Genomic DNA, 12,945 nt, shown 5'->3' on the forward strand with positions numbered 1-12,945 from the left:
GCAGGGAACATAACCCACTATTAGGCTGAATTCAAAGAATGGGAAGCCTCATTCCCTGTGGTAATTGGGGTGAGTGCCCAAGAAGGAAGGGATGACAACTTGGGGCAGAGGCTGAGGGGGAAGGAGTGGGGTGTGTAGTTTCTGTGCAGTGGAGGGACCCGCTTACCAAGTAGGGACACACTGATTTTCTATCTCGGGGCAAGGTGTACATGGGCATGGTAGTGGCAGTGAGGTTATTGCCTGGGCTTACTGCCATGTTGCAGGTGTCTGTAGGTGTACATGGGCATGGTAGTGGCAGTGAGGTTATTGCCTGGGCTTACTGCCATGTTGCAGGTGTCTGTAGAGGACCAGGGGCCCCTCCGACCTCAGGAAGGTGCTGTCAGGGCAGCATAGCAGCCACAGAGGGTTACAAAGTGAATGTCACTATGGTCTGCGAGAGGGTGGGGCAGATTTGCCAAACCAGTCCTCAGTTAGCTCAGCTGCCCCTACCCTGAGCTGCTAGCCCATGGAGGCATATGAAACAGCCCCTGCTCTACAAGCTTTCCCAGGGACTGGCAGAATGGTGTAGTCCACCACTCACAGGAAGTGCCCTGGCTTTTGTCCAGTCCATGATAATGGGATGTTGAAATTAACACCATTCCCCACCCTTCACATTAATTCTTAGGATCATGTCTTTCAAAATCCTTGCCTGTGCTCAGTTTTTATATGCAAGATGAGGCCATTGTCTACACCTTTGTCTTAGTTGCTGCATATTTCTTGTTTTAAACCTCAGTTGTCTGAATAATGGCTTCAGTTCACCAGCTGACTTTGGCAACTACAGCCTCACCTGTCCACCTCAGCCATCTTGAGAAGGGAACATGAGAGAAGAGGATAGAAAAGAGGCAGCTGCCCTATGCGTGTGGGTCACACACAGGAGTGCCAGTGGCCAGGGATAATGGCTTCCAGCACATCACCACAGCACTTACTCCCTCATAAAATGTTTAATTCTAAGGATGGGGACCCCCTTCAGGGTAAATAAGCCTCTCCTGTAGCAGGTGCACAACAGATATTGTTCAGCATATGGGAGAATGTCTGTCCAGAGTGTTGGCACATGGTATTACAGATGTCTAGAGTTCAATGTTCCTGGTAAAAAAGTTCGGCATTGTTAACAGGCCTGTGAAGTCACTGTCCATTTGAAATAAATAGGAAGGGAACAGAAATAGCCTCCCACCTTTGATGACTGCAGCTGGGGTCCTCCTAGTGTGAGAATTTGCCCGACCTAATTTCCATGCTCCCAAAAAGTTCTGGTTTTTAAAGAACCATTTGAATCTCTAAAATGAACCCAACCTCTTCTAATGGCCAAATGCATAGGTACACCTCAATAACTATAACAATTTTTTAATGCAAGGATGTATCCATACCAGAAAAGCATCCCCACACTCTGTGGTGAAAAGTGAATGATGGTAGATCCAGTGAGCTGTGTTAGAAAGGGTGTGAGCAATTGTGATCCTGCTGCTTGTTAACTGTGTGATTCAGAACAAGACACTTAAACTTTTATTTGGAGCCTTAGTTTTCTCATCTGTAAAATGGCCGTGTCGACCTTGGATGGTGGATACAAGGGTGAGACGAGCCTTGTGGAGATGAAGGTGGGTCTTGGATGTGCTTGGCTGGTGGTCATCACCAGGCCTCTTGCTTTGACCTGCTCAGTCAGTGGTCCAGAGCCCTCATTTTGGCAGCCTTTCTCATCAAAGGCCCAACCTGTATTCCAGACACAGCCTTTGGGGAGGAGGGTGAGGTGTGCCAGAGCTGAAAAGAAACCATTCTGTTCTCACCTGCCCCTACTGATGATTTAGCCTCGTAAAGAATGGAGTGTTTTACAAATAAGCACAGATCAAAATGCAGCCGGCCATCTCTGCCTGCCCACCTCAGTGAAGCAGGAGGCTCCTGAGATTTTTCCTAACAGAAGTTTCGGGTGGGTAAAGGCCATTCTTCATCCACTCCTGAGTTTGTGAAGCTCTCAGGAATAATAGGCCAACTACCAGGCATGGTGACCTATGGTCTACTGAGCCCACCAGGGGTGGGAGCAGTGCATTAAAGGCAAATGCCAAGCAAAAGCTGCTGTTTCTGGCCATGTGGCTCTTTTGTGGGGAGAGTGCTTCATTGTGAAGCCAAGGTTGCAAAGCAGTCTGTGTTCTAGTCAAAGAGGGTCTGGTGGGAGCAACAGCGATATCTCCTGGGAGTTTGTAGACATGCAGAAACTTGGGTGCCATCCCAGATCTATCGAACCAAAATGCGCGTCTTTAAAAAGCACCCCCCGCCCCGGTTATTCACCCCACACTGAAGTATAAGCTTTATCAGAGCAGCCTCTCTTGTTCCCTACAGCATCCCGGCACCTAGGAGCTCAGGACAGGCAGGTGCTCAGAAACTATCTGTTGTGTGCATGCATTGATTGGTGGCCTTTGTTTTAAATTGTGACGGCTGCCTTCCAGCATGATCACCTCTTTGGTTTCCTGGATTTCTGAGAGAGGGAAGACATTTCCCTCCCTCAGGTCTTCATCACAAGCCCCTTGCTCCATGCTGTCGATGTGTTGAGGCTGTACTTCCTACCTCTGGGTTAGGATGGAAGGGTTTCTCTGTTCTTTTGCTTGAGCAAGGAACCCTTCACCCATTGTCCTTCCTTTCATGTTACATCTGATATCAGCTTGTATGTCTGGTTTTCCAATCCTATTCTCTCTTTTAAAAAAATGCTTCCCACAGTATACTTCAGTATAAAGTCCTCTTGATTAGAACTGGTGATTTCTGGGTAACCATGCTCTGCTCAGGCCCCCATCTCTGGCACTTTCCTGGACCAAGTGCCAAAGTCCATTGCTAGTCTTGGACTCACCAAAGGGCTCTCAGGGCTCATGTAAGCCTGCCGGTGAGAGCCTTCTTTACTTAACCTGGTCCCCAAATTCACATGCAGCTAGAATTCCACCACTGACTCTAAGAGGCCTTCCTATGGAATTTTTTGAACAAGGGAAAGAAGAGACCCTTCAGTTCTTACATTTGCAGGTGTTTCTGTGGCTGGAGGGAAGAGTGGTATGGAGGAAGACCACATCTGAGCTGACAAAGTTGGTGAGGAAGCATCCTGGGAAGAGGGTCCTAAGCCACAGGAGGATGTACAGTCTGTGATGGGGGTGCGGCTCTGGCTGACTGGTATGTCTCACCCTCAAGACTGGACTCCATGAAGAGGAAATGTGTGTGGTGGTTAAGCGTTTGGATTTTGGGCTGGCTCCTGTAGAGGGCCTCCCGCAGAGCAGGAAGGGGAAGGCCTGCCATGGGTGCCCTCTTTTCCAGGTGCCAGTGACTGTCCTCATGATACGTGAGCAGACCCATCAAGGCTTACACGTGTTGGTGCCACTACTTTGTTTCCATATTGTATGGAATTTGGAAATATCTTCTATTCCCATCCCAAACCAGTCAAAATGGGAATTATTGGGTACATTGGCTAATCACCGATTTTGGGGGGGGGGGTGTGGATGAAAACAATGCAGTCTATGCCTGTGTATTCCTATCTCTGTAGGTTGGAGAAATAGATGAGGTGACCAGCCACATGCAGATGGAGAAGCAGAGCTCTTTCATTTCCAGATGAGCATCTTGGAGTGGGGGGCTCGGAAGGGAGCAGGGAGCAATCTTTGGGCACAATCCCAGGAAGCACTCATTGTCCACACACACCACCCTTCACAGCTACTCACAGAGTATTCTAGCATCCTGATTGTGCGGGGGAGCAAGGGGGCTGACTTCAGTGTTCACCCCCTCTTTGGCCCTCCCCTAGGACCCCCAGTAACCAGGCAGGATCCTATAGGTCGACAAGGCAGGCCGCAGCACCTGCTCAGGGGAGGGCAGAGCCATCGATTTCTTGCAGTGTGGAGGGTACAGGCAGGCCAGCAGACACTGCCCCCGCTTGGGAGTCTGAGGAAATGGGAAATCGTGGCTGTACCTAAGGGGTTTGATGCAGGAGCTGCTGTCCCGGGCAGATGCTGGCAGGTGAGGGTGTCCTGCGATAATGGCCCCATGTGGACTGGGATGGCATTGGTGGCATTGGTGGCACTAGCACCTGAGCACCTCGTGACATGACTAATTGGAGCTTATTGGGAAGATGATGGCAGCTCCCCCCAACACTGAGCTTCGCCTCCTGGACCAGGTCACCCAGCTGCAGCAATCAGTGTGGCCTCTGCCAGTGCACAGTCTGCTGGCCACTGCACTAAGCCTTGTAAGCCAGGCTGTCCAGTTGAGGGTGGCCAAGTACTGGTTAATCCTATGTATATATGGATACAAAAAGAAGCCACTTGTCACAAAAGCAAAGATTCAGTAAAGAAGATAAATCTGAACTGTTTCTCTTCATCATGAGGGTCTTTCATTGGTACATCCCTTGCCTACTGCAGAGATGTCAGGGACCCTAAGGCTGCTGGTGACGTGTGGAGAACTCACCACTTGGAAGTAGCCCTCCCCGCTCCTTCAGCTTACTAAGAACCCCCATCTTTGATGGACATTTATCGGTCCTCCCTTTCAGTGCCTACGGTGAGCATGAGTGAGAGAGGCATGCTACCCCCACACCCTAGTCGCCATCAAGAAGGAGGGCAGCATGGTTGGCTGTGAGCAGCCTGTTAGGCAGACGTCTTGAGGACCAGCCAGCATTGGGATGAGCCATACGGCTGCTGGTGAGCAGGGTACTGCCAGGGCCAGCCCCTGCGGTGCTGCTGGCTGTGACATCACCTCACATCATGGCTCTGTGTGTTTAGGACGTGCACCCACCTGCTCTGTCAGTGCCCGGATATCCTGGAGTTTCTAATACTCAGCAGAGTCATGGGGCAGCTAAGTGAGACACTCCAGATCAGCTGCTCTGGGGAAGAACAGAGTTATTTTAGCCCAGCCTTGGGCATTATTGGTGCCATTATGTCTGCATAATAACATGCTACATGGAGACACATGGCAGAAAGGGTTGAGGCTGTGCTCTGATGCTGGTAAATGAAAGTCATTGTCTCTGGTACTTCCTGTTTCTCTGTGTTCCTCTTGGCCCTTCAGCATGGGTGCAGAACGCTGGACTCCAGGAGGCCAACCCCATGGAGGGCCATGGAAGGCAGCAGCCACTGGTTTGTTCTGTGAGCTAACACTGTTGAGGAAGCAAATGAATAAAGTCATAAAATAGAGCAAAAACAGCTGAGCCTGGTTGGACGAGACATTTCAAAGGAAATAATCCTGGATTTAGATCACACATTTTGGGGCCTACAGTGAGTTTTTTAAAACCTCCCTCTGAAAGGCAGGTATTCGTAATGGAAATGCTGACAGGCCTGCGGCCCTGCTCCTGGGCTGTCTGTAGGCAGCCGGACATCCACTGCTGCTGCTTGTGTGATCTACTCGGCATTGTGGACATGAAGCATCCCCTGCTCTGACTGTTTAAATTCAGTGGGGCTTTTTTTTTTTTTTTAACTCATCAAGATGCTACCAGCTGCAAACCCTAGTAGTGTGTGCTGAGGGAGAGCCTAGTGATTTCCTCCGCCATCCCAGGGCTTTCCTAACCCAGGCCTGAAGTCAGTCTTCATGGCAGGTGGGAACAGGCATGGCCTGTCTTTCTGGCATGGCCCTCCCTCCCCTTGATCCAGCCCACATTCCAGGCTCAGCCTATGACATGCGTGTGGCTCCTGCACCGGGGACATGCAGATCCACAGCTGGTTCCAGTTTGCCTCCCCCTGCCTTTGAGGACCTCCCACCTTTGTGGATTTCCTGGATGTGCTCTTCCCAGCCCCTCCCCTACCCCCACTCCTATCTGAGCCCTCTGCAGCCACCAAGACCCTGCTCAGTTCTATTCTTCCCTGTGGGCTGCCCCCAGTGGCCTCTGCTGACTCACCTCTTCCCTAAACTGGCACCTCAGATTGCGCCTTACCATCAGCACTGAACTCTGCGCACTCCAGGTTCTTTACTTTGGCTTCACTTCAACCTTCTCTGTCCCCCACCTGTTTTGCAGCTGTGTTCATGTTCCAAGAGGGCCCTGTGTTCTGCCTCCTCCCCTGACCTCTCAGGCAGGAGACTCTCTCCCTCTGAAGTCCATTCAGCCTGGGAAGTGGCCCCGGTGCAGGGGAGGCTGTGCCCTGCCAGTGCATGAGGCAGGGGGGCACATGGGGTGCCATTTACACTCTGGGAGCTCCCTCCCTCGGGGCAGCAGAGCTGGACCAAAATGTGGAGAAGGGAGATTCGTCTTTGGTGTACCCCTTCCTCTTTCAGTGTTCCTTATCTCTGCCTTTGTGGCCCCTCTCTTGGACACCCTATGTCATAGTACATCCCTAGTGAAAGACTTGGTGGACAGTCCTGACCAAGCCAAGTCCTGTCCCAGGCCCTAACTAGGATATCGACTCTAGGGCGACCTCTGTCCCCATGGCACTCATGTGAGACCTACTGGGCCTAGCATGGGGTAGCTTGCTCTGCCTGGACACCCTGAAACTCTGGGCTCCAAGACCCTAAGGCTTTTTGGTCAGCTCAGCCCCACTGACCCCTGACATTCTGTCTGTTGTGGGAATGTTATCTGTACCTCCTGTGCATGGCTGACATCTGAAGCCCACCGCCACTGCATTGTGGCAGAACTGTGGGGACACCCTGCTGCCGGCATCTCAAATCCCAGGGGGTGGTGGGTCCCACTCAGCCTTCTGGATGGTCTGACACTGCACATTTTTCTTTCTGATCCTCCTTTCTCCTTTTCTAATTCTCTTTTCTAGTTTTATTGCAGTGACAAGAGCAATGTGCAGGAGCACATCCAGGGCACTACGCCACTGGTCAGCACTGGCCTGCCCGGGGATAGCTTGCCCATGAAAGCATCCTTCCCTCAACCCCTGCCCACATCTCATGAGCCACTGGAGACCTCTCCTTGCCCATCTCTCAGGGACAGGCACGCCTGTGCTTGCCTCAGTGGTCACACAGAAAAAACCCTGGCCGAGGCCCAAATCTTGAAGTAAATTTTATGAAAACTTCTTCAGAGTGGTGGGACCTTTTCACCTTTGAGACCATTAAGAAGAAATGGATGGGCTGGGGACATCACTGTCCACCTGTAAGAACACAGCAGGCTCCTGGCTATTTCCACCCGTTCTATGTCAGGCCAGAGAGGTGTGCTTGGAACACATTCAGAAAGCAGACTGGAGCTTGGCAGTGACCGTCCTCAGGGCCTTTGCCCCTAGGAATTACACAGAGCTAATGTCTATAGGCTGGAAATTTGGAATATGATATGTGGAGAGAAAGAAGGACTGAGCAGGCAGGGATGAAGCCCCAGCTGGCCTTGGAAAGCCAGCAGGAGCTCTGTCCTCTCTGCTCTCAGCCGCAGCCAGGATCCAGCCGTGTGCTGCTGCCTTATGGTCAAGAAGCTGGACTGGGCACCCATGCCCACTGGTGTAGGTGTCTCTGTGGCTGCTGCTCCCCAGCACCAGCAGAGCTGCATCGTGCTAGCAGAAGCCGTGTGTCAGGCCTGCCCAAGCCCATGACACCTGTAGCTGTTTCTGTTTGCTAAGGAGCAAGCAAAAAGCAAAGGCTTATGTTCCTTTATGACTTACTCTGCACTTCCTGACCGTAGGTTCCCCAGAGGACTAGTTGGCATTGGCTCAATTTCTTATGCCACATATGAAAAGATGAGGAAAAAGGAATGGGATTTTACAGGCATTACCTAGCATAATGATACTTATTTAACCCACCTTGTGGAGATGCTCCCAAGCTGATTCTCATGTCATACCTTCTTCCTGGCCACTCTGTATACACAGTAACCTGCTCCCCATCCTTCATTCTTTCCATCAGTGCATGCTGCCCCATTAGTACAACTTTAGTTTGAGCCAAGTGCAGACCAAGAAGGAAGAGCTCCATTGTACACCTGGAATGAAAAACTTGCTCCAAGTGTGGAGTCAGGGGTCAAGTTGGCTCATAGAGGGTAATTGACCTGAGATCCTCAGGCCACCATGAGCACAGGGCCCCTCTGGGCTCAGGTGCCATAGCACAGCCCTGTGTCAGCTGGCATGGAGTGCTGACTCCCAGTTACCACCGGCTGCTCATGGACTCCAGCCCGTCCCACCTTTCCTGATGAGCACCACCCAGGATCCAACTTTGTCAAAGGCAAACTCTTCCCTGTAAAAGCCCCTTCTATTTTATGGAACGGGTCAGGAGATAAGGGAAGGAGCAGTACCTTACGGAATTGCTGAAAACAATACAGTATTGCCTCCTCATGCGCTGGGAGTCACATCAGCTCTGTGTCTTGACAGCCTGAGTGGAGGCTGCAAAGAGGTACTGCGGTGGAGGTACTGCAAAGAGCATCCATGCACAGTCACCAGCAGTTAAGAAGTGCATTCTGGTCATACACCTTGCATTTTCCTGCCAGCCTGGCCAGAACTGTGCAAGGCAGGCTGGAACCTGTTGCCGTAGGGAGTGTGGGGTGCATGGCTGTGTTCCTTCTTCTTCTCCCTCTGTCCCATGCCCTCTGCAAATCTGCACCTCACGCCCCAGAAATGGGCAGCCTGGGAGAGGGTTGGGGCTACATAGGGGCAGACAAAAACAGCTGCTCCAGAAACCTTCTCAATGAAATCTGTAGATGTAACCTGCGGCCTCAGTTTGTTTCTGGCATCATTCACAGGGATGCCCTGTTGGAAAGATCTATGTGATTGTGAATATGTTGTCGGGTTGAACTAGGGACACAGGCTGAGAGCATGGAGAGCAGGACCGAGTGTGTGACTTCTATTTAATGAAGCCTTCCTCTGTCTTTCTCCCCTAGCTCAATGACTCAGCCAAGCAGCTCATTGAGATGGACAAGCCGTGCCCAGCTGCTGCATCTGGCTGCCATGCCTCCTTGCCCTCTGACCCTGGCGCGGCAGCCAGTGTGGCCCCAGGACCCACGTTAAGCAGCACTGGGGCAGTCAGTGCCTTTCAGCGGCGTGTGGACAGCAAGAAGAATGCCAAGAAGCGCCACTCCTTCACTGCGCTTAGTGTGACACACAAGTCCTCCCAGGCCACCAGCCACAGGCACTCCATGGAAATTAGTGCTCCGGTCTTGATCAGCTCCAGTGATCCCCGGGCTGCAGCCAGGATTGGTGACCTGGCTCATCTGTCCTGCAGTGCTCCTGCCCAGGTAACGTCCTCGGTGCGTGGACAGGGAGGTGCCAGGTGTCTAGCCCTGAGGTCTGATGACTTCATCGTCAGCTGTATGCTCCGTATCCCATCCCCAAACCAGCATGAGGAAGACAGTGGCAGCAGTGCCCTTTGAGGTCATCATGGCTTCCTTCTCCCCGCCTGGCCTCAGGGACCTCCTAAGCTTTGGTAAACATATGAATGGTACTCAGTGTCCGGAAGATGATCTAGAAGGTGTGTGAGGTGCTTCTCAATGGCCCGTGACATGGCCTTTGATTAACATTGGCGCATTACTCAAAGTTATCCTTTGTCAGTGTGCATTCAGTGCCATCTGATTGTGTCTTGCAGTAGGTCTGGTTTTAGTTTGTTTTCAGTGCTAGTATCTTTTTGGCATCTCTAACACTTGCTAACCTTGTTCCCTTTCAACAGACCTCAGAATCAGAATTAACTATATTATTTGGTTACATTCTTCTTACTTTTACAGATACCTTCTATTTCTAGATTTGTCCCTGGTCTCATTACACTAGTAAGATAAAGGCAAGGGGAGGGACTTACTCTCAATCCATCAGGCCAGTGCTTGTCTCATACCCTACATACTAGTCTCTACATACATCCTGGTCTCTATGTCCTGTAATTCATGGGCAATAAGTCCAAGGCTCAGGCTTCCCCAGTGTTCCCTGGAGGTTCTGAATGGATGTCAGCAGAGCTCTCTGGCACTTTCCTCCTGCCCCACAACATGGGCTCTGCATGCCTGAGTGCAGGGTTTGGTGTTCTCTCTGCCTTTCCCTTATCCTTACCTGCTCTCAGCCCTCCTGTTCACAGCTTGTCAGTTAACAGGAGCAGAAGGAAAGTTCCCGGGCTCTGCAGTCTACTATAGACAGGTCCCAGGGCAGGAAGGGAACAGATTTTTTTAAATTTGTGCTTGACATTGTTCCACAAGAACTTAAGTGCCGAATTCACTTATTGATAGAGAGGGCTGGGACCCTGGGTCTCATTTTCCAACAGTTACACTTGAAGTAAAAGTCATGGGCAGGCTCTAGACTTTCATAAAGATCATTGGAAAGGGTGAGAGGTCAAGTAAAGCAGTTTCCACCTATCTCCCATCCCAAATTAACTGTTGAGACACTGAGCAGCTATGGGTTAAGGGTGAGCCACCACATACTGTGACTTGCAGGCACCAACCAGCCTGCTGTCCTCGGTCAGCTGCACCCAGAGACCAACCCCCACTCTGCCACCTACCCTGCTGCCTTCCAGGCTCGGTATGGCTTTGCTGGCCTCGTGGATCACACCAGGACAGCCATCCCTGGTCCACCTGAGGACCACTCAGGCTGCTGTAGTGTGCTAGGTGCAGATCCTGCAGATGGCCACAGCACCACATGGCACCTCCTCCCCACCATGCCAGGCACACTCTAGGAGGCGGACCCAGTCCCAGAGTTCTGTGCTTGGGGAGCAGACTTGAGCTTTGTGATCACGCACCTGGAGAAATCCAGCATCATTGCGGGTATGTCTCCATCCACAAAGAGGCCTCCACGTGCCAGGCTGGCATAAGGGGATGGGCTCCAGGATGGCAGAGCAGGAGCACCTGGACTCTTTGGTGCCCAGGGACCTAGAGCAGTGCTGGCCCCAGCAGGCGTCCAGTCAGGTCCCAGACCCCTCAGGCCCCTCCAGACTCAATATGCCATCCAGGTTGTGGCATAGACTGTCTTTACTGACAAGATGAACTCTTAGCTCCTGTGAGTAGAACAAAGGCTGGTCATCAAGAACCCAGGCCAGTTCTGCCCACATGTATGCACCCCTCACCTGCACACCCAGGGCTTCTTGGGCTGCAAGAGCAGAGGTTTTATGACTTTAGGTCGTGGGTCCCAGAGAATTTTCTTCTGGAGGACAAGAGTAGCTGTTGTCAAACAGCAATTAAACCCTGGTTGAACATGGGACAGTGTTGTGTAGAAAGTTTGTAGCATCAAGCCTGTGTGTCCTGGAAGAGCAGCCAACTGGATGGACAAGGGGCGGCTGGACCTGTGTCCCTGCTTCCAGGCAGGCTGGCATGTGTGGCCTTGGGTCAGCAGCTCCAGCTGAGTGTGTCTGCAAGACAGGCTCCGATGGTGACATGCTACCTTGTGTGGAAGTAACTCAGATCAGAAGGGGCCACCCAATGTGAGATGACTGCTCTGCTCTTTGTATAATTGACTTGATTCTAAACCTGTGGAGGAAAATGAACCAAATGCAAACACACACACACACACACACACACACACACACACACACACACACACCAGTGTGGGTGATATGCTCTGAAGAGGTGAGATACATGGACAAGGGAGCACCTCAGTAGTTGAGTTGGGGCTTGCCAACATCACGGACTCTTTTCTCTCCCTTTTGTGTTCCTTTTTAAAGTGGAAAGGAAGTGTGGGGGCTGTGGTTTCTATAGAAATGGCTCTAAAATACGGTAGCTGTTTCCCTGCTTTTGAGACGGAATGTGGTGAGCACCATTAAGCCTGAAGCTATGGGGTCCCAGCAGAGTACAAGGTGCATGGCTGTCCGTGGAGTGATGTCCGGAGTGTGTGTGGTCTGGGGCTCACTTCCACACCCCCTGGCAGCCCTGTTCCATCCTCACCTCCTCCTCTATACTGATCTCACCTCCCTTGTCTGGGCTTCATGGCACATCCCACCATCAGGAGAGCCAGTGAGATTGAATTATTTTCAGTCACATGTGAGGAAACTGAGGCCCAGAGGGCATAAGTAATATCTCAGTGCCGTGCTCCTCTGACAGCCCTCCCTGCACCCCGGCTCCCATCGGAACTGGCGTGGACGTGAGTCTAGGACATAGACATCACGTAACCCCTCAGCTTTCCCTTCTGTAAATGTATGGGGCTGACCTCAGGCCCAAGGAGATGAAGAGGGAAAATGCCAGGCAGTCCCTGCTGAGAGCGGCTGGTGCTCTATAAAGGCTGTTCACCTCTCTCCTCCCCTTTCTCTTTCAGCCTGGGACCTGGTGTCATGCAGTCTAGGGCGGCATTTCAGGGGGAGGACCAGGCTCCCCTGCTCACTAGCTGTGCACCTAGGAGCGTTGCTGAACCTCTCTGAGCCTAGAGAGCTGCCACTAGAGAGAGCCAGGTTCAAGAAAAGTCTCTTCTCCCAGAGCCTCAGTTTTCTCGTGTATTAAATGGAGCAATGGTGCAGGTGTTGAGAAGGTAAAATGAGAGCACCAGATTGCCTTTTCTCGGTGGGCATGTTGTTGGCTATGGTGGTTCTCCCTGCTGCTCAGAGAATCGTGGAATGGATCACCGGCCCCAAGACATCAGATAGGGCTCCCAGGGCTCCCGGCCTCATGTATTCTGGCCATTGCTCTGCTCTGAAATTCTCCCTGTGCTGTGTACTCTGCTGGACCCTGGAGGTGCTGGGAGGCCACAGGTAGATGAAAGGGTGGGTGACGCCAAGACTGCCTGCAGCCACACCTGCTTTCTAGGAAGTCTGGACTTGATTAGCATCCCCATGAGCCTATGTCCCCCCTGACTGTCAGCCGCTCAGTGGTCTGTCCCCAGTGACAAGGCGGGGTGTGGTCCCTTGTGTCGTGAACCCACCAGAGAAACCAAGCATCCCTCCCAGAATCTGGTGAAGTATGTTCCAGTCACTGTCACCCAGAGGTCTGAACATGCCCCCAGCACAGCCCTGGCCCCACAGCATTGAGGTGGCTGGTCTGGGGTATGGCCTGGGTCTGGGGACTTGAGAGCTTCCTGGCCCACTGTGTGCAGCGAGAAGAACCAGCACCTCAGACACCAGCAACAGCCCTTTTCTCACACTCCAGGATGTATCACAGGCCATGCCTAGACCTGGGCC

At 52.0% G+C, this 12,945-nt stretch overlaps 1 protein-coding gene across 2 annotated transcripts in view; it reads left to right on the top strand.

The window, feature by feature from the left end:
* Positions 1–12,945, top strand: part of SH3RF3 (SH3 domain containing ring finger 3) — a 374,110-nt gene that overhangs the window by 256,640 nt on the left and 104,525 nt on the right. For both annotated transcript variants that reach the window (XM_058684636.1, XM_058684637.1), the window contains exon 4: positions 8,756–9,109. In XM_058684636.1, coding sequence (XP_058540619.1) covers positions 8,756–9,109 — 354 coding nt within the window. The remainder of the gene's footprint in view (positions 1–8,755; positions 9,110–12,945) is intronic.

This window comes from Neofelis nebulosa, chromosome 9, assembly GCF_028018385.1.
Source record: "Neofelis nebulosa isolate mNeoNeb1 chromosome 9, mNeoNeb1.pri, whole genome shotgun sequence".
Classification (NCBI taxonomy): Eukaryota; Metazoa; Chordata; class Mammalia; order Carnivora; family Felidae; genus Neofelis; species Neofelis nebulosa.